Source organism: Eriocheir sinensis, chromosome 9 (genome assembly GCF_024679095.1).
Source record: "Eriocheir sinensis breed Jianghai 21 chromosome 9, ASM2467909v1, whole genome shotgun sequence".
Classification (NCBI taxonomy): Eukaryota; Metazoa; Arthropoda; class Malacostraca; order Decapoda; family Varunidae; genus Eriocheir; species Eriocheir sinensis.
The window spans coordinates 25,449,996-25,475,573 of record NC_066517.1 but is presented as its reverse complement, the minus strand read 5'-3'; the positions used below and the strand labels follow the sequence as shown (position 1 = coordinate 25,475,573).

At 45.9% G+C, this 25,578-nt stretch overlaps 2 protein-coding genes across 2 annotated transcripts; both read left to right on the top strand.

The window, feature by feature from the left end:
• The first annotated feature begins 27 nt into the window (after nt 1-27).
• Nucleotides 28-16,410, top strand: LOC126996305 (WD repeat-containing protein 76-like). Its single transcript, XM_050856682.1, has 15 exons — nt 28-450; nt 1,956-2,030; nt 2,450-2,554; nt 3,314-3,415; nt 8,175-8,368; nt 8,509-8,648; nt 8,830-8,962; nt 9,681-9,820; nt 10,616-10,788; nt 10,954-11,070; nt 12,346-12,467; nt 12,915-13,015; nt 13,319-13,390; nt 14,007-14,125; nt 14,960-16,410. The coding sequence occupies exons 1-15, from the start codon at nt 199-201 to the stop codon at nt 15,104-15,106; spliced, it is 1,992 nt and encodes a 663-aa protein (XP_050712639.1). The 5' UTR covers nt 28-198; the 3' UTR covers nt 15,107-16,410.
• A 2,277-nt stretch (nt 16,411-18,687) lies between these two features.
• LOC126996245 (uncharacterized) lies at nt 18,688-25,513 on the top strand. Its single transcript, XM_050856615.1, has 4 exons — nt 18,688-18,812; nt 23,485-23,644; nt 24,347-24,517; nt 24,779-25,513. Exons 2-4 carry the CDS (start codon nt 23,641-23,643, stop codon nt 25,003-25,005), a joined length of 402 nt encoding a protein of 133 aa, XP_050712572.1. The 5' UTR covers nt 18,688-18,812; nt 23,485-23,640; the 3' UTR covers nt 25,006-25,513.
• Nucleotides 25,514-25,578: the final 65 nt, after the last annotated feature.

Sequence of the window (25,578 nt, the reverse complement as noted above, 5' to 3'; positions counted from 1 at the left end):
ACTTACATAAATTCTCTAATAAACATATAAACGAAACAAATAGGAAGTGGCAATAGAGGAAAGGAAATGAAGTAAAAAGACATGCCTCTCCCTGCCCATGCCCAACGCCCTTCTGCAAGCCTCACACTGAAGTTCTCCTGCAGACACTCATCCATAACTCAAAAAACAGCTGTCTAGTCATATTGCCAGCATTCCTAGATGATGACATGCCTCCCCTGCACCAAATCCTTGCATAACGAGACAGACAGAGGTGACAGCCATGCCCAGGACCAAGGGACACGAACAACAAGTGTTACATCACGTCTTGCTTCATCCTCGCCCGCTGGACCTCGTGGCTCACCATTATCAGAAATATCTCTTGACCCAGACCCTGAAACACAGCAAGGGAGGAAGGAACAGCAAGCACACGGCACCATTTGGCATTCCTCTTCGTTAGCTGTGAGTGACATGGTGAGAAAGGTGTTGGACGGAGGTGACGAAGAGGAGGACGAGAAGGGAAGGGATACTTACACTCCCATTATTAAACGTTTGGAGCTCTTGTTAGAACGTTTTTTTATGGCCAGAGACGAGAGGTGAGGGAGAGGGGTACAGGTACAGCAGGACAGGGCAGGGGCAGAGAAGGGAAAGGAAGGGATACTCACTCCCATTATCAAACGTTTGGGACTCTTGTTAGGACGTTTTTTAAGGCCAGAGAGGAGAGGGGTACAGCAGGGCAGGGCAGGGCAGGGGCAGAGAGAGATACAGCAGGGCAAGGCAGGGGATGAGAAGCGAAGGGAAGGAATACTTACACTCCCATTATCGAACGTTTGGGACTCTTGTTAGGACGTTTTTTAAGGCCAGAGAGGAGAGGTGAGGGAGAGGGGTACAGCAGGGCAGGGCAGGGCAGGGGACGAGAAGGGAAGGGATGCTTACACTCACATCATTAAACGTTTAGGACTCTTGTTAGGACGTTTTTTAAGGCCAGAGAGGAAAAGTGAGGGAGAGGGATACAACAGGGCAGGGCAGGGGGCGAGAAGGGAAGGGAAGGGATACTTACACCCCCGGTTAAGATTCATTTTAGTACCGTGCCAGTATCTCATTACCTACCTTATGAAACATCACTATCTCTTCATATATCTTTTCTACAAACCTTCAACAGTCATGGAAACGCTTTCAAAATCCAATTCAAGGACTTTTTTTTTTACTCTTGAAAATAGGGGATATTGTTTACGAAAGCGCCTCTAGTGCTGGCCACGGCGACGGTGGTGCCGCTGCCGCAAAATAGCTCGCAGAGGATTTTGTTTGGTTACGTAAGATTAGGTTAGGTTATATTCATGCTCCATAATAAAATTTGTGGTATTTGCATAAAAATAACAGGTTTGCTCTGGCAATGGGCGCGGCGGCTGTACAGCCGGTGTTGCAAGAAATACCTCCTTGCAGAAATAAGTCGCATATACATTTGGGGGGGGGGTCCAGGGGGGGCTGTGCCCCCCTGGTTAGAAGGGGGGGTCGTAAAGTTCGGTTTTAGTAGTTTAAATATGCTCCCCCACTCTAAACCCTCTGCGAGCTATTTTGTGGCTGTGGCGGCGGCACCATCGCCGTGGCCAGCACCAGAGGAGAAGTGTTACCCAAATGTTACCCCAGTATACACAATAATGTCAAGTCCCATTTTGCCCCAGTGAACCTCAGTGTCACCCCAAATGAAACATCCAACATTATTTTACCTCAATGATCCCAGATTGCCAACTGCACCCCATTGTTCTATAGGGTAAAAAGACTTCTTGTCACACCAATGTATCTCAGTGTGTCTCATTGTTACACCTACATACTTCTCACCTATCTGTTTCTCAGGCCTCAGGGAATGTGAACCCCAGACTAGGTAATGGGAGGTATCTTGATGGGGAGGAGTTGTTTTGTTGGAGCCCTGACCTTTTTATTAAACTTGAGTTAATCTAACACAATATATTTCTTGGCAGGTCAGCACCATGTCACCGACGGCGATGGCCACACGCCGCAGCTCACGGAGGGTCCTGCAGCCTCGGAACAGAAGGGTGAGCCTCTCTACTAATCAGATTCACATATGCCACATGAATCTCTGGTATAAGCCAGTCAAGCTCTTCAAGGCTATGACATGTCTGACTGAGGAGTAACTGCAACCCCCTCGGCCAGTAAAATCTGTGTCAAATCATCTTCAGCCATTACTAGCCCCAGTGCCTTCCCCCTTGTCCTCCACTTCGTTCTCTGTATGGTGTTAATGTGTGCCATCCTGCTTCATCTTGTTCCCGGACGGTGATCCTGCTTGTAAGGTTTTGTAAACGACAGCCCTGTATGGCCATCTGTAGCCTTGGGCAGGTCCACCTTTACATGAGATTAGCTTTTATAAGAGTATATCAGTGTGTTAATAATTTCTGTCACACCTATGCATATGTTTATCTCTCTTTTGTACTCTACTGGAGTTTTCCCCATGCAGATGTTGTCTTCTTCGCCGGAAAGTCCGCCTGCAAGGAAAAGAATGCGAGTAAAGGAGATCAAGAAGAAAGTGAAGGTCGAGAAGAAAGAAGAGTCCTCTGATGAGGTAAGGAAGGAGAAGGAACCTTTACGAGTGTGTTGTTTCTTCAGCAAGCACTTCACTGTACCCAAGAGGCTGTGTAGACACATGGAAAATGTGTAATTTTTTGATTAATTTTCTCAGTGGTTTACTGTCATGAAAAACTATTGGAAAAAATATGCATCTCAGCATTTTGCCAATTTGTAACCACAATTAATTACCTCTGTTCATCAGGGCAAGCTCCCACTATCTTTGTTTTAACATATACTGTATACATGCCTAGGGACAGTGTCCCGATTTGTTTTATACACTGAGTCATCTTGCCGGGCTGAGGAGTTGTAGCTACACCTTGTTCTGCTCTGCCAGGGAACCCAATCCAAGGCCTTCTAGTTGAGATCAAGTGCACTAACCACAGCAGTACAGAGCCACATAGTGCAGTGTGTGTGTAGTTCGCCTCTTGGTCTGCTGCGGGTCTCACTCGAGACAGCCAGCTGTTCCCCTACGGAAGAGCACAGAGCTCATAGTGCCGATCTTTGGATAGGACTGAGACCACTCACATACAACACACCGTGACGAGGTCACAACTCCTTGCCTTAAGTCACGTACCTACTCACTGCTAGGTGAACAGGGGCTACACATGAAAGAAGATAAACCCAACTTATCTTCACCCAGCCGGGGAATCGAACCCCGGTCCTTCTGATTGTGAGGCAGATGCTCTATCCACTGAGCTACCGGGCCATGTGTGTGTGTGTATTTTGTTGTTTTACTCTTTTATTGATCTTGCAGACATATTCCCCACATGAGAGACCATCTGTAAGAAAGAATATGCAAGGAAAAAGGATAAAGAAGGAAGTGAAGGAGGAGGAAGAAGAGAATGCCCATGATGAGGTAAGAAATGATATATTAAATTATTCCGCATCCCAACATGATGTAGCTTTGGAATTGAACATTGACATAAATACCTGAGCATATACTGTAATATTCTGAGGGGGAGTGAAGAAGCAATTGTGAGCCATATCAATGCTGTCTGCTCTTCTGAACCTACTAACTGCTTCAAACTTACTACTTACTGCTTGGCTCCATCTCTCCCTACTGACAGACCTACTACTTACTGCCTGGCTCCACCTCTCCCTACTGACAAACTAACTAACTACCTGGCTCCACCTCTCCCTACTGACAAACTACCTACTGCTTGACTCCATCTCTCCCTACTGACAAATTACTTACTGCCTGGCTCCACCTCTCCCTACTGACAAACTTACTACTAACTGCCTGGCTCCACCTCTTCCTACTGACAAACTTAAGCCACACTGACACTTGCACGACTTTGTGGCACGCATTGGCACGAACTCGGTCGTGCCAATGCGCAAACTAGTCGTAAACTCGCGTGAAGTGTTCGGAAACTCGTCGTGACTGCATCACATGTCGGAAGAAAATTTTGAAATGTTTAAAATTTTGGCACGACAAATTTTTCGTGACGGGCTCGTTAACTATGCGCAAACTGTTCGTGAACTTGTCGCGAACAGTGCGGGACAATGCAGGAGGATGCGCACCAGTGCGCGCCATGCCACGACATGCATGACCTGCCACGCATTGTTCACGAACTGTTCACGAACTGTTCACGACAAGTTTGCGACATGTTTACGCATTGGTGCGCGTCGCAGCATGGTCGTGCGTTACCCCTGACACGGTCACGTGTACTTCACGCCTTGATGGCACGAACAGTTCACGACTAGTTCACGCACTTCACGAACAGTTTGCGCTTGGCACGAGCAGTTCACGACGAGTTTGCGAGTAGTTCACAACTATTGCGCAACTATTGCGCAACAGTGTCGCTCGCGTCAATGCGGGGGTATATAATAGCCACTTCTCGCCATTCCACAACTTGCCAGCAAGCAGACAACATGCCGAAGACGAAACAAATAGGTGGAAGAGCAAAGCAGAGAAGGCCACAAGCCGACAGGCCAGAAAATATTGGAGCAGATCCAGAGCCAGAGACCGCTGAGAGAGATAAGTCCCTCCAGTCATCCATATCAAGTGTCGATGGCATCCCTGAGACACAGCAGGATACACTTGACACCCAGAGACAGCCATCCAGTGAGGAAGAGGCTACCCGGCAGCAGAAGAAGCGGGTCCGGGTATCCAAGAAGGAAATCCCTGAGTACCGCTGGACAGATGAGGGGGAGAGGGGGTTGGCTGACCTCATCAAGGAATACCCCCAGCTGTATGACAAGAAGCAAAAGGAGTGGCTTAACGTGGCGACCAAGAACAGCCTGTGGAACCGAGTCGGAGAGCAGCTGAATCCCCCTGCCACTGGTCCCCAATGCAAGAAGCACTACGAGAACATGCGCACCAGGGTGGGAAGATCTTGAAGAAGGAGAAGAAGAGTGGGGCAAGCCAGCCTGAGAGGAGTGCCCGTGACGGAGATCATGGAGACTTGGAGTTTCTTAACACAGCACATCGTTCAGGGAAAGACAGTCCCCAGTGAGCAGTTTGCTGTCCCAGGTCAGCCACAGTGACGAGCAGCGACGATGAGGATAATGATGTCCAGTCTACAGGGTCCCAGAGCCAGGCATTTACTACAACAGGCAAGGGCAAGGGAAGCGGTCCAGGCCCCAACAACAGAGACAGCCACCACAACCACGTCACTACCACCACATCGGGGTCACCCACATTGACCTCAGTGAAGCTGTCAGGCAGGTGAGAATCCCAATGTCACTAGTTGTAGATTGTATTCCAGTTTGTTCCATTTCTCTTGACATGACATGTGCAATATGATGCAATCAAATGCTGTACTAACTGGTGCCAATGTCTGTATGTTTCAGATCCTCTCCAAAGCAGACTCCCAGGGCGCCAGCCACTCCTACACCGGCCACCAGAAGATCGTCCATGATTTCGTGTGCCTGCTGGAAGGGCACATGCAGGGCATCCCGGAGGAATCCTGGCACGAGTTCCAGATTGACTGCCTCAACCTGGTCCACCGTTACAGGCAGCGGCGTCCGCTCTTCCAGCAATCACAGCAACAACCACCCATGATCTGGCAAGGCCCACAGCAGCAGCAACCCTGGCAGCCCCTTCAGCAGCAGCAGTTCTGGCACCCCCCTCAACCGGCCACCTGGCAGGCACCGCCACAGCAGCAGCAGCAGCAGCAACCTCCAGCAAGTCAGCCAGCACCTCAACCCTTGTTGCCGCCCCAGCCACCACTGGCCTCCCAGTCTTCAGGCCAGTCGTCCTGGACACGGACCACTGAGTGGGAACCACGGATGCCACCTGCCCCGTCAGCGACTCTTGTCCAGTCGCCATCACCAACCCCTTTAGTGTCGCCGTCAGTCATCTTAAAGACACCTGTGACATCACCCAGCTTCCCGGGCCTGACCCCAGGGTCGGTAGGCAGCATCCTAGAGAGGAGTTCACCCTCAACCCCCTTCACCTCCAAGGACCTTAACACCCCGAAAGTCCACCGTGTATCCCCAGGCAGCGGTCCCAGCATCAGCAAGGACACTGAGTGAGACACTTTGAAAATGTTGTTTGTTGTTTTCATGTTAATAAAGTTGACTACTTTAAAACACTTGTTTTCATTTTCACATTAAAATAAAGTTAGCCACAAATAAAAGAGACACCAAAAAGGAAAAGAAAAGAAAAATAAACGAGAAAGATTTTATTTCAATAGTGGTACAAATATAGATGCAGCTCATGGGGATACCATTCTTTCTTGCCAAGGGACGGCACCAGCAGGGGACATGTAGTAATGTGACAGGTAGTCTCGCTGATCCTTCGCCTCCCTCGCTGAATGGTGGCCTGGTAGAGGCATCAGCCCCAGCAGCTGCTGGTCGAGTCTCCATCTACCAGGGATCAGATCATATGTGTCCGGATCTTCGCGGTCCACTTCTGGAATTGCATGTGGGTATCTGATGAGGAGGAGGTTGTGTAGGACACAGGCGCACATGGTGATCAGGTTGATGTTGTCGGGTGCTGCTGCATTGTTGTCAAGAAGCAACGGAACCTGTGAGACAAGATTCCAAAGGCATTCTCCACAACACGACGGGCACGAGACAATCTGTAGCTGTATATGCGTTCTCGATGGACCTGTGATCGGTGGGAGAATGGTTTCATCATCCAGGTTCGAGTGCAGGCGTCATCCCCACAAGTGATAGGGCACTGGCTTATCATCATTAGGGAGCGGTTCTGGTTGAGGCACTCCAGCTCTGTGGTCTTCTACAGCATCATGCAGGGAGCAGTTACTCCATGTTCCTCCATCCGATGCACCACCCTCTGCCCCAACATCCACATACAGGAACTTGTAGCCAGCATCTGCCACTGCCATCAGTACAATGCTGTGGAAGCCCTTGTAGTTATGGTATTTTGAACCAGCATTGGGTGGCTTTTTCATGGCGATGTGCTTGCCGTCTACAGCTCCCAGACAGTTGTGGTAGTTCCATCTGGAGCTGAACTTGGCAGCAACTTCCTTCCACATCTTTTCAGTTTTGGGGCAGCGGAGCACTTCGTCCTTGTAGACCACGATGATGGCTTGACACACCTTGGGTATAAACTTGCAGATTGTACTTGCTTCAACCCTGAAGCTGAACTGCAGACTTGGATAGGAATTTCCAGTGGCTAGGAAGCGGAGGGTGGCAGCCAGCTTGAGTCCAACTGGAAGCGGTTCCCTCATGAAGGTGGACTGTTTCTGGAGGCGAGGGGTTAACTTCTCAACCATCTCTTGGAACAGGTCAGGTGTGATTCTGAGGTAATTCTTGTAGCCCCTTGGATCTTCCTTGTGGAGTTCAGTCAGTAGCGTGTCATACTGTCCAAACTCCTGTCTTCTGGCCAACCATTTCCTGACCCACACTTTCCTTGGTGTCCTTCTTCGAGGTGGGGTTGCCTTTTCTTCATCTTCTGCCTCTTGCACCCTTTTCTGCTGCTCTTCAACAATGGCTAGAGCAGCCGCCAGGTATAGGCATCTTCTCTTCTCTGCTACGACGCTGTCTCTGGAATTCAGCATGTTGTCTCTTCCACAGGCAATCCAAAAATGACGCCAGGGGTGGGGAGGCCCCCTTTTTATATGGCGTGCCCAAATCGCCACGAAGGCCTCCGAATAGCGCAAACTCGTCGGGCCAATGCGGGAAGTGCGTAAACTTTGCGCGAACAGTGCGTAAACTATGCGTAAATACGTCGTGCCAGTTCGTGTCAATGTGGGCACTATTGGGCGCGCATTCGTAACCTATGCGTGAACAGTGTGTGAAGTCGTCGTGAACAGTGCGGGAACAGTGCGGGAGCCTCCCGCTGCGTGCCACCAAAATGGCACGCATTGCCACGACACAGTTCGTGGCAATGCGTGCCACAAAGTTGTGCAAGTGTCAGTGTCACTTTACTACTAACTGCCCGGCTCCACCTCTCCCTACTGACAAGCTTACTACTAACTGCCTGGCTCCACCTATCCCTACTGACAAACTACTTACTGCCTGGCTCCACCTCTCCCTACTGACAAACTCACTACTAACTGCCTGGCTCCACCTCTCCTTACTGACAAACTCACTACTAAATGCCTCACTCCCTTCTCCTTACTGACAAACTTACTAACTATCAATATATGTCAGTATGCTTTATCTACTAACCCATCCTTCACACTCTCTCCCTCCCTCCCTTCCAGAACACCTCCATGCCTCCCGTTATCCTCTCGGAGTTTGAACGGAAGATCCAAGAGAGGATAGCAGAGCGGAACAGACTGATGGCGAGCCTCGGCATCCTGAAGGTGAAGGAGGAACTCAACGCCAGCGTGGCCGAGGCGCGGAAGAAGAAAGCCGTCTACAGGGGGATCGTGAGGGAGCAAAAGAGCCAGGAGCCGTAAGTATGGGCTCTGATACCATCCTCACCCATAGCGTATGCCCCCCTTTAAATTTGTATGAATGGAGGATGTAAATATTTGGCGGCAGTGAGTTAGTGTCCTCCAGTGTCTTCATCACCCCTTGCTTGTCTCCTTCCAGTGTGGTGATCCGCCGTAGCTTACGTCAGCAGCAGCTCACCCCAGACGGCCTCAACCTGACCCTGCCCAGTGATGAGCAGGTGGCACGCGCTGAAAAGAGAGCCGCCTCACCTGTTGACGACCACTCCCGCCCCCAGCCAGGTACGCACGCACACACACACACACACACACACATAAAAAAATATATATATATAAAAGTAAATAAAATACGGTAAGTTAAGTAGATGAAATAATACCCAATCCAATCCAACACACATAAATGAATAAAGAGAAAAAATAACTGCTCTATCCGACCCACTTCATCCTGCCCCTTCCCCCTCAGGTCCCGCCCCACTGATGGACTTCTACAAGGCATCAAACAGAGAGGAGTGTGAGGCCATGCTGCAAGACCTGGCCACTGTGTCCTCCTCCTCCTCCTCGGGCATGGTTGAGGTTTGGGGCGGCTCCACAGACGAGTGAGTGATTCTTTTAATTAAGGTAGATGAGGTCGACCAAGGCTAAAACTAGAGTAATGCCCTCAACACACTAACTAACTAACCTATAGGGAGCATACACCTGGGGGCGTGTCGCTTCACTCATCACCTCCACTCCCATCACTCCCCCCAAGCAAGCTCCCACTCAGTTTGTTAGCCAGTCAGTCAGTCAGGTAGTTAATCAGTCGGTGTCATTTGTACCGCGTCAGTCAGTCAGTTAACCAGTTAATCTTCCAGTCAGTTGTTTTATTGTAACCTTGCCAGTCAGTCAGTCAGGAAGTTGATCAGTCGGTGTCATTTGTATTGTGTCAGTCAGTCAGTTAGCCAGTTAATCTTCCAGTCAGTTGTTTTATTGTAACCTTGCCAGTCAGTCAGGTAGTTAATCAGTCGGTGTCATTTGTATCGCGTCAGTCAGTCAGTTAGCCAGTTAATCTTCCAGTCAATTGTTTTATTGTAACCTTGCCAGTCAGTCAGGTAGTTAATCAGTCGGTGTCATTTGTATCGCATCAGTCAGTCAGTTAGCCAGTTAATCTTCCAGTCAGTCAGTCAGGTAGTTAATCAGTCGGTGTCATTTGTACCGCGTCAGTCAGTCAGTTAGCCAGTTAACCTTCCAGTCAGTTGTTTTATTGTAACCTTGCCAGTCAGTCAGTCAGTCATTCTCCTTCCATAACAGTCAGTCGGTTGTTCTCCGCCCAAACAGAGTGGTGAACAGGCTGAAGCAGTTGAGCTTGGTGGAGGAGCGCGTGGTGAAGGTTGTTCCTGACCGCATCTTCTCCGCCTGCTTCCACCCGACCGTGGAGAAGATGGTGGTGATGGTGGGCGGGAAGTGGGGCGGCCTGGGTGAGTGGTTGAGGGCTGGTTGACTTACTCTGCTTGGGCAGCGGGGGAGGGGGGGTTTGTCTGTCTTTCTGTCTCTTTCTCTTTTTTTCCTTTCTCTTTGCTCTCTCTTTCTTTGTCCTCTCTCTCTCTCTCTCTCTCTCTCTCTCTCTCTCTCTCTCTCTCTCTCTCTCTCTCTCTCTCTCTCTCTCTCTCTCTCTCTCTCTCTCTCTCTCTCTCTCTCTCTCTCTCTCTCTCTCTCTCTCTCTCTCTCTCTCTCTCTCTCTCTCTCTCTCTCTCTCTCTCTCTCTCTCTCTCTCTCTCTCTCTCTCTCTCTCTCTCTCTTTCTCTCTCTCTCTCTCTCTCTCTCTCTCTCTCTCTCTCTCTCTCTCTCTCTCTCTCTCTCTCTCTCTTTCTCTTTCTCCTTTCTCTTTTCTTTCTCTTTGCTCTTCTTTCTTTGTCCTCTCTCTCACACTCTATTTATCTGTCTTTCTATCTCTCTTTCTCTCTATTTTCTCTCTCTCTTCATTCTTTGTTTCCCCTTTCTCTTTGCTCTTTCTTTATCCTCTCTCTCACTCCCTCTCTTTCTCTGCAACATATTTCACTTTCATTATTTCTTTTATTCACCTGACATGACCTGATATGACCTACCCAAAGCCACTCCTTACACTTAACTATCCTGCCCCACCTCTTACTCACATGACATAACCTGACCTAATCCATTCCTTACTCTTGACCATCCTGCTTCACCTGATATGGCCTGCCCAAATCCCTTCCTTACACTCAATTGTCTCACCTGACCTCACTCTGCATCCTCAGGTATATGGGAAGTTGGGCGGGAGGACGAAAGCAATGGGGCGTACTGTTTCCAGCCACACGCACGTCCCATCAACTGCATGTCTGTCAGTCCTGGCGACCCCTGCCTCGTACACACCACCAGCTACGACGGGTCCCTGCGGCAGACTGACCTCCATGCTGCCCAGGTCAAGGAGGTGAGATCAAGGGAGGTTGCGATGGGAAAGGGGAAAAGATTACTGTGTTGGCAAACGCGAGGGAAGAGAAATTAAGAAGAAGCAAGAAAACAAACAGTATGACATATTAACATTTTTTTCACCTATTCTGTGGTCAGTTTACAAGTGTTTGTCCTTCCCCTGCAGCTGTACGGACTTGACGACGACCAGCGGAATAGTTTTCTTTGTTGGCACGCACAGCAGGATGCCCACACCTTCCTGCTGGCCGCTAGTCTGGGCAGAGTCATGCAGGTGTGTGTGTGTGTGTTTATCTAGTTGTTTGTCTGTCTATCTATTTATATTTCTGTCTGTCTGTGTATGTCTGTGTCTTTCATGTGTCTTGATTCATAGCTTCGCCTTCTCTCTATGTCTGTGTTTGTGTTGGCTTGTCTGTCTGTTTGTCTATCTATCTATCCATCTCTGTGTTTCTTTGGGTGTGTATTTCTGCCTCTCTGTGACTGTGTGTGTTTGCCTGACTATCTATTTATCTGTCTGTTAGTTGTGTGTGTATACTTATCTAGTTATAATTACCTGTAATTTGTTCACTTAAGTCCGACCCAAGCTGACAACATAACCTTAAGCGTGTTTGCAAGCTGAGTGCTGATTGGCTATTGCTATGGCTTCCAAGTTTTCTTTAACCTCTGTTTGTGTTTATCTGACGCAGCACTTTCTGCTAATCTGCACTGTGCTTACGAACACGCTTAGGTTTATGTTGTCAGCTTGGGTCAGACTCAAATGAACAGACTTTAGTTGTAATATTCAGGGCCCATCTCCATATCCATGCTTGTCCAGTCTTTCCTCAAACTGTTAGACACTTTTTGCCATCATAGCATCTTCCCTTAGTCCATCCCAGTCCACTTAATTCATCCTTTGTCCATTCCAGTCCACTTAATCCATCCTTAGTCCATTCCAGTCCACTTCATCCATCCTTAGTCCATTCCAGTCCACTTCATCCATCCTTAGTCCATTCCAGTCCACTTAATCCATCCTTAGTCCATTCCAGTCCACTTCATCCATGGTGTGTGCTGGGGAGGGGTTAATAGGCCTGTGTGGAGCTATTTGTGTCTGTTCTTCCTATGTATTCCTATGTATTCCTTCTCCTCCTACTCCACTGGTCTTCTGGTGTCTGTTCTTCCTATGTATTCCTGTGTATTCCTATGTATTCCTCCTCCTCTAGTCTTCTGGTGTCTGTTCTTCCTATGTATTCCTATGTATTCCTCCTCCTCTGGTCTTCTGGTGTCTGTTCTTCCTATGTATTCCTCCTCCTCTGGTCTTCTGGTGTCTGTTCTTCCTATGTATTCCTCCTCCTCTGGTCTTCTGGTGTCTGTTCTTCCTATGTATTCCTCCTCCTCTGGTCTTCTGGTGTCTGTTCTTCCTATGTATTCCTCCTCCTCTGGTCTTCTGGTGTCTGTTCTTCCTATGTATTCCTATGTATTCCTTTTCCTCTGGTCTTCTGGTGTCTGTTCTTCCTATGTATCCCTCCTCCTCCTCCTCCTCCTCCTCCTCCTTTTCCTCTCCTCACACTCCCTCTCCCAACAGGTTGATGCAAGGTGTGATGGCAGACTGGCTAAAGAACTCTTGGTGCATGACTGGAAGAATGTGAAGGTGGTCACTGCGCACCCTCACCACACACACTACTATGCAACCGGCGGCAGTGACGGGTGAGTGCCGGGTGAAAGGGAGGTAATTGAAGACCCTCCCCTCCCCTCCTTTTCCTCCCCCTTCTCCTCCTCCTCCTCCTCCTCCTCCTCCTCTTCCTCCTCCTCCTCCTCCTTTTCCTCTTCCCTTCCCTCCTTCTCCCCTTCCCCCTCTTCCACCGTCCCTCCTTCTCTCCTCCTCCTCCTCCTCCTCCTCCTCCTCCCCTCCTTTTCCCCTTCCCTCTCCCTCCTTCTCTTCCCCCTTCTCTCCTCCTCCTCATCCTCCTCCCCTTCCCCCTCCCTCCTTCTCCTCTTCCCCCACTTCCCTCCTCCTCATCCTCCCTCCCTCCTTTCCCCTTCCCCTCCCCTCTCCCTCCATCTCCCCTTCCCTCCTCCTCCTTCTTGGCCAGGTAATAGAACTGTCCACTGGGAAATGTGAGGTAATCCCCCCTTAACTGTCTCCCTCAACAGGCTGGTGTGTCTCTGGGATGTCCGCAGTCACAAGAAAAACAAGCCCATTGATTCTGTGGTGCACGGACGAAATGTTACTGGCCTGGAGTTCTCCTCTTCGGGTGAGAGAGAGAGAGAGAGAGAGAGAGAGAGAGAGAGAGAGAGAGAGAGAGAGAGAGAGAGAGAGAGAGACTTACTACTGTAACAAAATAATTCTTGCTTATCATTTATTTACACACACACACACACACACACACACACACACACACACACATATATATAAAGTAACTAATTAAATATGACTAAATATAATTAATAATCTTCACATTACTAAAATATTCTTAGTTTTCATCTTATATCTCATTGCTCAGTCCTGGCTTCCCCCATGTGTCCTGAGCTCACCTTGTCTCCCTCCCTCCCTGCAGGTGAAGTTCTGGTGTCCACCTCGCATGACGATTACCTGCGCTTCATTACCTGTGACGGGACGGCCCTCGAAGGTGTTTATTTGTAGTATACAGGGCCGAGCTTAAGTTTGGTCACTCCTGTCTCCCAGTCTTTATTTGTCCAGCTTTTCCTTTATTTTACGGACTCTGCCCTCTGCAACAGTGTCTTTGCTATGTCTGTTCCATGTATCCACACTCCTGTAAAGAAGACTGAACTTATTTATGTCTTTCAAACAAGTCCCCTTTCTCAATTTCTCACTGTGTCTTCTTAGTTGCCTCCTCCCTTCCTTCCCCTCCCTGCACAGTGGAGAGGAAGATCAACTCCTCCCGTCCACCACTTGTAATCTTCTTCCTGCATTCCTTCCCTTCTCTGCACAGTGGAGAGGAAGATCAACTCCTCCCGTCCACCACTTGTAATCTTCCTCCTGCATTCCTTCCCCTCCCTGCACAGTGGAGAGGAAGATCAACTCCTCCCGTCCACCACTTCTAATCTTCCTCCTGCATTCCTTCCCCTCCCTGCACAGTGGAGAGGAAGATCAACTCCTCCCGTCCACCACTTCTAATCTTCCTCCTCCATTCCTTCCCCTCCCTGCACAGTGGAGGGGAAGATCAACTCCTCCCTTCCACCACTTCTAATCTTCCTCCTCCATTCCTTCCCTTCCCTGCACAGTGGAGAGGAAGATCAAGCACAACAACCACACGGGACGCTGGCTGACCACCTTCAAGGCTCGTTTTGTGCCCTCAAGCGACGACCTAGTGTGTGTGGGCTCCATGATGTGGCCACGCAGGGTGAGTATATATGTGTGTGTGTGTGTGTGTATGTTTTTACCTATTTGTGTTTTCCAGGGCCTGAGATAAGCTGGGATAGTCCTCCTGTCTCCTTGTGTATAGTTAGTTGTCCAAGCTCTCTTTCATTTGCTGGAGATTTGTTACTGCTGATCAGAGAGACAGAGAGAGTGAGAGAGTGTCGGGTTAGAGGCCATTGGTTGATGTTTACGCGTTCACCGGTCTTATCGCATAGGCCATAGGGTTAATGTAGCGAATGCTTACATAAGGTCCTGAGGATGACTCACGTAAGTGGCGTTCTGATCAGCGGTAACAACATTCCTCACCTCCATGATCTCCTTAGACAATTCCACTCATCTTCATTTCTGTCTGGGAAACTGTACTTCTTTTTATCCCTTTTTCAGCTTCCTACTGTGTCCTCTCGGCCCCCTCCTCCTCCCCTCTGTCACGACCAGGTCACTTCAATCTTTTTTTTTTTTTTTTTTTTTTTTGTGTGTGTGTGTGTGTGTGTGTGTGTGCTTTATGGACATTGTTTATTAGTTAGTGTGTTTAATTTAGGTTTCTTTGTTACATCTATTCATTGCTTAAGTTGTTTAATATGCTGTTTCCCGGATATTTTCTTTTTGTTAGCAGCTGCATCCCTTGTGATATCGCACCAGACATTAATAGTTTGTAAATGCATGTGAGGACCATTAATCAATATCTTTGTTTGTGTTCAATAAAGTATCTATCTATCTATCAATCTGTGTGAGAGAGGTTATGACAGCAATATATAGTGTAGGTGTTCATTCTTTTTCTGTGTAAGCTAACCTTCCCTACCCCCCACTTCCCCCCCAGGTTGAGGTGTGGGGGCGCGACGGCAGCCTGAAGCACGAGCTGGCCTTTGAAGCCCTGGGCTCCGTCAACAGCATCCTGGCCTTCCACCCCCAGCAGCACGCCCTGGCCGGATGCAACTCATCAGGGAGGGTGTACGTGTATATGTGAGGTAACGCACACACACACGTGCACACACACACACACATTTGCACACATATATTTTTGCCCATTCCATGCCAAAAAAAAACTACAAATAAGTAAGAATACACCCACACACACACACATTATTATCGTGCTAGGAATCTCAAGTATTATGTGTACGCCATTCCAGTTTAGTTTTATCTTTTTTTTTTTTTTTTTTTTTTTTTTTTCCCTAATGACTAGGTATTTTTAAAACTATTATCTTAAGTAATCTGGGTCACAGTGATTTATTTTTCGTATATACAATTTTTTTTACAGAATATACTTGTGTGAAGGTCAATTTTTAACCCAGTAGCTTCAGGGATCATGATTCTTAAAGGCCCCTCTAAGCGAGAAAAATGAGAAAAAATCATCACTCGTGCAAATCATTTCATAATAAATATCAACGCATTTGTGATCACTTTATGCATCATCTATTTTTGGGGGGTTTATATCATGGCAAAAATTTGGCCCATCGCTGGTACACGGTAAAGCCACAAATATGGCCCATCGCTGCTACCAGGTTAAGTGTGAGGATGGCCGCATGCTATTCCCTAATGAAAGAGACTATGCAGCAATTACTACTGCTTTTACTACTTAAGGGTCAGGTGGTTCTGTAGGTATGGTGCTTGGCTTGTGACGGAAAGCTTAATTTTAATACAAGTTAAGAATCCCTTATCCAAAAATGTTGCAGATTTCAGATTTTTGCTGATTTTGGAATATTTTATCTATCAGGAGGCCCTTTTGACATTTTCAGCAATATTTTTACACCACAGAGCATACAACACACGGTAATCACAATGAGTAACGAGCGAAGATGTTACTGTGGCGACTTTTGACTACAAATTAACACATAGCAGCACATCAGGGTTGCTAGGTCCTGGACTGTGTTCCCGCGCAATCCCATCCCAAAAGCCGCCCAAAACCTGCGACCTCGGTCTCAAAAAACTTTCGGATTTTGGAATTTCGAAAAAAGGATTCTCAACCTGTACCGGCTCATGGCAGCTCCTTGATGAGAAGCAGCGCTCTTTGTAACCTTGACAGAGATACATGGTCATGGTTACCTAGCTAAGGGTCATTCCTAAACTCTTTTAATAGTTCCTCTATTACTACTACTACTACTACTACTACTGTTACCCCCCATCTGCCTCTACCATTGTTATTACCTTGGCAGCTGTACCTGAAGGCATTGTCATTGTTACCTCAGCACAGGTTAAGAATAGTTTAAGCAGGCATGAAATGCCTAACCATGTTCAAATAATTCTCTCGTAATAAAATTTAAGAGACGAAAACTTGGTTCTGTACTTACTGCATTCCTTGAGCACCATTATGTTGTTACTGCCATTTTTCTCTGCTCTTTCCATCTTAAGACAGTGAGGTCAGTAACATCAGTGAGGAGGATGAGGAGAGATATAAGCAGAGGTGGACAGACTAGAATGAGCATCACTTCATACTTTAACCTGTCTGCTGCAATTGGCACGGGTTTTGCCTTCACTAGTAGCCTGGTAACATATAGTCCCAGGTCTTTCTCTGCCTCTGTGGTGGATAGTGGAGTGTTTCCCATGTGGTATTGGTATGCTGGATATCTCCTGCCTAGGTGCAGGACTTTACATTTTTCTTCACTGTATTGTAGCAGCCACTTTTTGTTCCATTCCTGTTGCTTTGTGAGGTCTTCTGGTAGGAAATCTGTAGTCAAGGGGTTAAAAAGATGTTGAATGTTGTAAATACTGTAATAGTAGATCATCAACCCAAAACATGTGCTGCTGTGGTGTCCTTGTCAACCAGTCACAAGGGGCACAGAGCCATTTCTAGCAATTCAATCTCCTGAACAGTCGATGGCCAAGTGTAGCAGTGACCGATAAACAATGCTTCTCTGTCACGGCGAGCACTCCAGCAGCAAGTGGCGTTCTTCAGAGCCTCAGTATTTTGCACAATATGCATATAGCAATTTGATATCTTAGTTATCCTGCATAAATTAGTATAAAGAGAAAAAAATGGTAGCACCAATGGAGTGATACACCATATTGCACACTGATAATATGTTAATAATGGAATAAAATTTGTGTATATGAGTGATGTAAGAAGTAATAATGATTTTTGTAATGATCAATAGTGAATTAGTGTTTTAAATATCAGTGACTTAATACTGGAAATGTACCATACTTGGCTACTAATATGACTAATAATGAAACACTAAAATAACACAGAAATGCTCACTTGCTAAATATCAACGCCAATATTCACTAATTCTAACACTGCTCATTTTACCACAAATTTCCCATAATAATGACAGAACAAGTAATGCTTCATGCTAAGATATCACATCACATGACAATATATTCAGAATTCTTAATAATGTGTAACCCACTTGACTTTCTTTCCTTGTTTTATCTCCCTTCTTTCCTTCTCATGTTTTTCCTTCCTCAAATTCCTCTTTCCCTCCTCCCCCTTCTCCTCTTGTTTTACCTTTTCATTCATCTCCTTTCTCCTCATTCCTTTTCTTCCTCCCTTCATTTCTCTTTCTTTAATTCTCTTATTCCTCTTTCCTTCCTCTTTTGGTTCCAGGAGTTCTTGGTTCTTCATTTCAGTTCTTGGTTCTTGGCTCCAGGAGTTCTTGGTTCTTCATTCCAGTTCTTGGTTCTTTATTTCAGTTCTTGGTTCTTTATTTCAGTTCTTGGTTCTTCATTTCAGTTCTTGGTTCTTTATTTCAGTTCTTGGTTCTTCATTTCAGTTCTTGGTTCTTGGCTCCAGGAGTTCTTGGTTCTTCATTCCAGTTCTTGGTTCTTTATTTCAGTTCTTGGTTCTTCATTCCAGTTCTTGGTTCTTGGCTCCAGGAGTTCTTGATTCTACATTCTAGTTCTGGTTCTTGGTTCCTAAAGTTCTTGTTTGTGCTTCCAAGGTGTCCTTATCAACCAGTCACTAAAGACCGCAGAGGGAAGAACAGTCAAATTGAGGGAAGAACAGTTAAAATTAAATGAAGTTAGAATTAAGCGAAGAGCAGCTACATTAAGGGAAGTAGAGATGAATAGAGGGAAGAAAAGTCAAAATCAGGAGAAGAAAAGTTAAAATTAAGGGAAGTGAAGCTACATTAAGGGAGATGAACTGAGGGAAGAGAAGTCAAAATCAAGAGAAGAAAAGTTGAAATTGAGGGAAGAGAAGTTAAAATTGAAGGAAGTAGAGATGAATTGAGGGAAGAAAAGTCAAAATCAGGAGAAGAAAAGTTAAAATTAAGGGAAGTGAAGCTACATTAAGAGAAGTAGAGATGAACTGAGGGAAGAAAAGTCAAAATCAAGAGAAGAAAAGTTGAAATTGAGGGAAGTTAAAATTGAAGGAAGTAGAGATGAATTGAGGGAAGAAAAGTCAAAATCAGGAGAATAAAAGTTAAAATTGAGGAAAGAGAAGTTAAAATTAAGGGAAGACCCCGGCCTCCTGCAGACTCCTTATGTTCTAAATTGAGGGAAGAGGAGTCAAAATCAGGAGAAGAAAAGATAAAATTAAGGGAAGAGAAGTTAATTTAAAGTAAGAGGAGTAAAAAATAAGGGAAGAGTAGCATAAATTAGGTGCCGTTATAAAGACTGACAGCATCTTTTCATCTGCTTCTTCTTCTTTTGACCCATCAGCATTACAGCATCTTCCTCTGGCAGCTCTCATCTCCGCCATTACCCACTAAAAGCACCTCAGTTATCGGTTATAGGTGAGTGACAGGTGTTGGAGGCTGTGAGGGTCCTGGGAGGGCGTGTAATAAGTACAGTTGGGGCGGTGAGGAGGAGGAGGAGGTGGGCCGTGAAGAGGGCACCGTGAATATCTACAGGCCCATCGAGACCTGGCACTATACTTGCTACTATTGAAAAGGAAAGTGTGTGAATAAGAAGAAGAGAGGACCGAGAGGAGGAGGAGAAGCGATACAAAGCGTTACAGCTCAAAAGAAGAAGACTAGGCAGCATACAGGCCAGTAGAGTTGGCTGGTTCTTTCTCTAGAGCAGCGGCTCCCACACTTTTCAGGCCGTGGACGCAGCACCTCCCAGGCTGTGACCGAGTCCACGCACCTCCGCCAAGATTAGAGCAGTTCTAAGGTCCCGTTGATTTTCTGAAATTTTGTCCATTTTTTATGAAATTTGTGCTCGCAAAGTATGAGTGTCAGAGCGATGGCTATCAAAACTGAACGAAAATGTACCTGGGGGGGGGGATGAGTGTGCTCAGAGTCTGGGTAAGTTTAAAACAAAGAACACAACTCCACTGAAGCATAGCTACAGCATACATTTGTTTTAAAACAATGGCAATTAATGATGTGTTTGAAATTTTAATGAGACAAAAAATCCACCATTACATTATTTTTTTCCTTACGCACCCCTTGTGATCAGCTCACACACACCCAGGGGTGCGCGCACCACACTTTGGGAATCGCTGCTCTACAGTGTGTTCCCAAAGAGCTGTACAGTTATGTATTAGGCTGCCGGTCAGATGGCACTTCCTTGTACCCTGAGGTGCCTGTACACTTATTAGTTACACTTAGTTCTGGATCTGGATTAATGATGCGCAGGGCACCTGTATAGGTGCATAACACGCATCCTTCGGTTATTTAACCAGCTGAGCTGGGGCTCCACTGTAACCAGGCAGCTCCTTTTCTTCCTTGCTCCAGCCATTGATTAACCCCTTCAGTACGGCCAGGCCAAAACAGCGCCCCACGCCGCATCCGGGATCGCCGCCGCGCCAAATTTCAAATGTCGCTAATGAATATAAAAAGTTTTCAGAAATAAACTCAACATAATCATCATGTATTATATATGAAAACATGCAGAATTAAATGGTGCACATACAGAAACTCACTCTGGCCAGGCCAAAACAGCGCCCCGTGCCGTATCTGGGATCGGCGCGCATGCCAAATTTCAAATGTCACTATTGAATATAGGAAGTGTTCAGCCACAAACTCAACATAATCATTATGTATTATATATGAAAACATTCAGAATTAAATGGTGTGCATAAAGAAACATAAATTAATTGATAATTTTGAGATGTAAGCATAAATATAGAGATAATCATCATCATTTCATCGACGCCTGCTCCTAGGAGCTCCCACCAGGGGTTGGCCACTGACCAAATTTTGTTGGTCACTTTCATTTTCTGCAATGAGCACCATGTCATCAGCAAACCGTATCAAATTCAGTACCCACTTCCTTCCCTCATCGAACAGTCTTACTCCAACTTCTCCAACTTTGCCCTTAATTTCTCTAATAACACCATCCATATAAATATTGAATAACCATGGTGACATGACGCACCCTTGTCTTAAGCCCACTTTTATCTCAAAATGTTCACTTGTTTCTCCAGTAATTTTGACGCATGCAGATGCATCCTCATAGAAAGACTTTATTGCATTAAGCGGTTTTCCTCCCACACCATAAATCTTTAAAACATCCCACAATGCAATCCAATCGACTCTGTCATAAGCTTTTTCCAAATCCATGAAGGCAGCGTATAGTTTCTTTCCTTTTGCTAATATTTTTTCTACTACCATCCTGAAGGCAAACATCTGATCCACACATCCCCTTCCCTTCCTGAAGCCTCCTTGTTCTTCACTGATTTTCTCTTCTGTAAGTCTTTGCACCCTCTCTATTATGACTTTTCCATATACCTTTCCAGGTATACTCAGGAGACTTATACCTCTTTTACTATCCTCCTTATCTCTTCTATCCACCATGAATTTCCTTTCCTTTTTCCATCTCTCACCACTTTCATCCCTAACACTTTTTTTGTTGTAGTTACCATTATTTCTTTAAATGTTCCAAAAACTTTTTCAATATTTGTATTATCTTTTACACTTTCTCATTTTTCATTTAAGGCCTCTGCCATTTCACGGTTATACTCATCTTTTATTTCTTTTTCCTGTAACTTTTCTATCTTCAGTATTAGATAATATAACTCGTATATTGGCTAAAGCAAGCCAGGACGCAGTATGCGCCTCCTCGGATAGGGTATGGGGCACGCAAGGACGCAGCATATGCGTCCTCGTGTTGAAGGGGTTCAGTCTGTTGGAGTTGGAGCTTGGGTATCATGGTGTTGGCGGTTGGTCTGGTATTGCAGCCAACCATACATGCAAATTTTTCTTGAAGATATCAGGAGACACTTTTCTTATGTTCCTCATTTTGTCTGGGATGCAATTAAAGAATCTGGAGCCACTGAAGGTGAAGCTGTGCTGGATCAGAGATTTTATTCTCTGAGTGGATTGAGGGGTGGTTCTGATGTAGCACGGCCTCCCTTGCCTCACCTTCACCAAAATAGAGCATATTGGAGGGAATGCTCAACATCTATAATTACATCACCCATTTCCAGAAGACGGAAAAAGCCACCTTCAACCTGTGCCCTGCTGCACAATCTCTCACAACTTGGCATTAATTACTGTGATCTAAACCATCTATCAGAGAAAAATGATTAACTGTCAGACTGAGTTGGGTGTAATTCTGGACAAATATCATGAAGAGTTTGTCAGGTGGTTTGTGGATCTTATCCTTTCATTTCCTGTCTTGTATTTCTGTTGTGTTTAGTCTGTTATCTTGTTTATTTACACCTTTATATGCACTGAATGACCAAAACCTATTGCTATGTTAAAACAGGTGGCAGGAAACATACTTATGCTCATTCACACACCTTGCTTGTCAATGGCATTATATTACAGGCAATCGTCGGTTACGACAGTCTTGACCTATGACATTATGTGGTTATGATGCAGTCCCCATAAATGATTAAATAATTCTTGTTTCGACTTTCGATGTTTGTGTTGTAAACTTTGCGCAGGAACTAGTTTGTTGAGTGTGACGGAAGAATATGTCGTCACCAAGCATTGCACTGAGGCTGATGAAGTGTTTACATTCCACTCGTATGCCGTTTGGGTTGTGTTTGCTATTTTCTGCAACTTTGTGTCCTTAACCATGCCTCCCAGGTGTAAAGGTGACTCTTCTGATGGCAGTGCTTGTAAGAAAAGGAAAGCCATCACTATGGAAGTGAAAACGCTCCGAAAAGGGTGAAACACCTACAAACATTGGCTGCGCGCTAGGCCTGAGCCATTCAACTGTGGCCACAATTATTAAAGACAAAGATTGCATTCTTGAACATGTGAAAGGATCGGCTCCATTGCACTCCACCGTGATTACCAAGCAGCATAGTGGTTTCGGGATTGAGATGCAAAGATTATTAGTGCTTTGGCTGGAGGAATGGAATCAGTGGCGTATTTCACTGAGCCTTAGGATGATTCAGGCGAAGGCGAAAAGGTTGTTTGAGGCCTTAACCTGGTAGCAGCGACGGTCCAAATTTGTGGCTTTACTGAGTACCAGCGACGGTCCAAATTTGTGGCTTTACCGAGTACCAGCAACGGGCAAAATTCTTGCCTTGACATGAGCCCCCCAAAATAGAGGATACATAAACAGATCACAAATGCATTGATACATATAATAAAATGGTTTGCGTGAGTGATGATTTTTTCTCACAAATTTGCTTAGAGGGGCCTTTAACCCTTTCATTGCTAAACGCTCGCAGCGAGCGTCAGGCGCATTTGCTGGTGGTGCTAACGCTCGCTGCGAACTCCACCCGTACTCGAATCTCCCGTGTAGGAGAGTGTTACTACACTAATTCTCACAACACAGGATTGCCAGTTGAGTGGGTTCTTCACTAAATTTGGTGGAAAATCATATCAGCCCAGCGTGGCAAATCTATGGACGAGTAACTGGTGGATGTTCTTGCCCAATATAGCAGCATTTTTGCATAGCTTCACCTGACTGATTCTTTGACCAAATAGTTGTAAATATTACAGTTGGCAATGCTCCCTTGCCAGAATCTGAAGGAGTAATGTCCGCAGTTCCCTCAATATGGCTGATCATCCTGCACGCACTGACGTAAGTGTTAACATTCAACACTCCCTGAACGAGCATGTATGTTCGCAAGAGAGGCATACATATCTGACTCCAATAGATCTGGACCTCCTCTTTCTAATGGCGTTTTTGGTTTTTAGCTGTGATGAATAGTTTTTGAGATACAGAGGTTAAAAGAACCCCCCATTGGGCTCCCGACTCTGCCTGAGGGGATAGTCGCTTCTGCACCGCGCGCAAGGAAAGGGTTAAGAAACATGATCCCCGCAGCTACTGGGTTAAAAAGTGAAATGGGGGAAGGAAGTGAAAATGAAGAGTGCTTATTTAGGCGTGTTCCGACTTACATAGAAAATCAGGCTATGACATCATTAGGAACGTATCTCCGTCGTAATCTGAGGACCTCTTGTATTTATCTCTCCTCACAGTTCGCTGACTCTTTGTGCAGTAATTAATAGATTACTTAGTCTCCTCAATCACCTGAAACACACGTCGTCCTTCCTGCAGGAATTTGGCCAGCCCAGCAGCAGGACCCATTCCCTACCAGAGGCATATCATATCGCGAATAGTCTCCAGTAACCTGCACCTTCAGGGGTCTAGAGCCATGGCCTGTCCGCTTAGAACCTGCTGTGCCCCCTAAGACACAGCACAGGAAGGAGGAGGATGGGTGAGTGGCTATCCTGTTTAACTTCTCTTCCTTTGATTTAACTTCTCATTCTTTAGTTTAACTCCCCTTCCCTTGAAATTCTGTAAAATATATTAAATGAGTTTTTATAGGAAATGTATTAAACCAATCCGCTGCGATTGGCACGGATTAGGCTTTCACTTGTAGCCTGATAACATATATAGTCCCAGGTCTTTCTCTGCCCCTGTGGTGGATGGTGGAGTGTTTCCCATGTGGTATTGGTATGCTGGATATCCCCTCCCAAGGTGCATGACTACATTCTACATTGAATTATTGCAGCCACTTTTTTTTCCATTCCTGTAGCTTGTGGATGTCTTCTGGTAGGAAATCCGCAGTCAAGGGATTAATACAGCTATCATCGCATTCGTGTATATTTTATTTATCCCTAAGGAGTTAAGGAAGAGGTATATATTGCATCCAAGTTGTGAAATTAGTACCTTGACGCTATGACACTACTGTGCTGCCGATAGTGTTTCTTACTTGAACACCTGTGCTTCATTTTATGGGTATTTCAATGGGATCTTTATTAGTATCTTACCCCCCCCCCATGCTCCTGGGGTGATACAGATTACAAAAAAATATAAGATACAAAAGTTTATCCTTCAGAGCCACTTTTTCCAAACTTTGAGGGTCTGGCAGGCTCCCTGGCCATACAAGGAGTACTAATTAGATTTTTATTTTCAGGGGAGGAGGGTGAGGACCTGTTTGATGCTGTGTATGCCCTGGAACAGCAAGAATACAAGAGTGGCGAGGCTGAGGGTCTGCAGGAAGGGGACAAGAAGCATCACCAGCAGGGCTTCACGCTGGGGTGGCAGCAAGCCTGTCATCTGCTGCGTGAGCTGGGCATAATAGAAGGTAAGGGTGTCTTTTTGCTGGTCTTCCTCAGACTTTGAAATTGCACCTTCGTTTGAGTATAAAGTTTGTTTGCAAAATTAGGAATGGAATTGGAGTTTCAGTTGAGTCTTCTTTGGTGTTTTGATTTGTATGCATCTAATATTCCAGCAGAAACAGTTTGTGCTTGTGCCAACACATACATGGCAGATAAAAAAAACTGGTTCCCTAACTATTGGCTATAATAACATGGCTCATTGTTTTTCTTTGCCCTGCCCTCCCCAGGCCTGGTGGGCAGCGTTGTGTTGAACAGGAGGGAGGAGCTCAGTCCCCGCGCACACCGGCAGGCCACCAAGTTGCTGGAGGACCTGCAGGGGTGGCCGTGCTGGGACCCCACCGAGGAGGGCATTGAGGACAGGCTGCGAGGGATCCACACCCGCACCAGAAACCTCCTGCAGAGACTTGGAATATCTGCCAAGGTGATCGAGAGGAGTGTTGATGCCGAGTTTTAAAAATTTGCATTTAGAGACTAGAAGTACGTGTGGTCTGGTGTGTGCGTGTAGTTCATCGTCAAGAATGGAGGCTGTACACATATGTTATTTTGTTATAATTCTTGTGGCGTCCTTTGTGATGTCAGTTTCGTATACATATTTGATCCACATGTTTCTGTAACAGTAGAAATGATATTGCTAGTGTAATAGTGTACAGAACTTGGTCTGTACCAGGTTTTGTATGTTGGGCACACCAGAGAATGTCTGATATAATACAATATGCACATAGACTAAGATGTCTAGGTCACCCTTCTTGCCCAGGCTGCATCCATCAGGTCATTGTTCATGACATAATGTTTAAGTGTTTTAACATGTCCGGTCACTGTGGTATACTTATCACAAAAAATGTAATACTAGTCTTACTGCAATTCATTCTACTGATGTTAGTGTGCATGCACACCAACAGTAGGCCTGACTTACCATTTTTATCAGGTATCATTGGAAACTGCAAATAAAAATGCTAACTATACCTGCAATGGTTTCCAAAGCATGTCACTTTTGTGTGTATACAATTACCTTAATTGTAATTCTCCT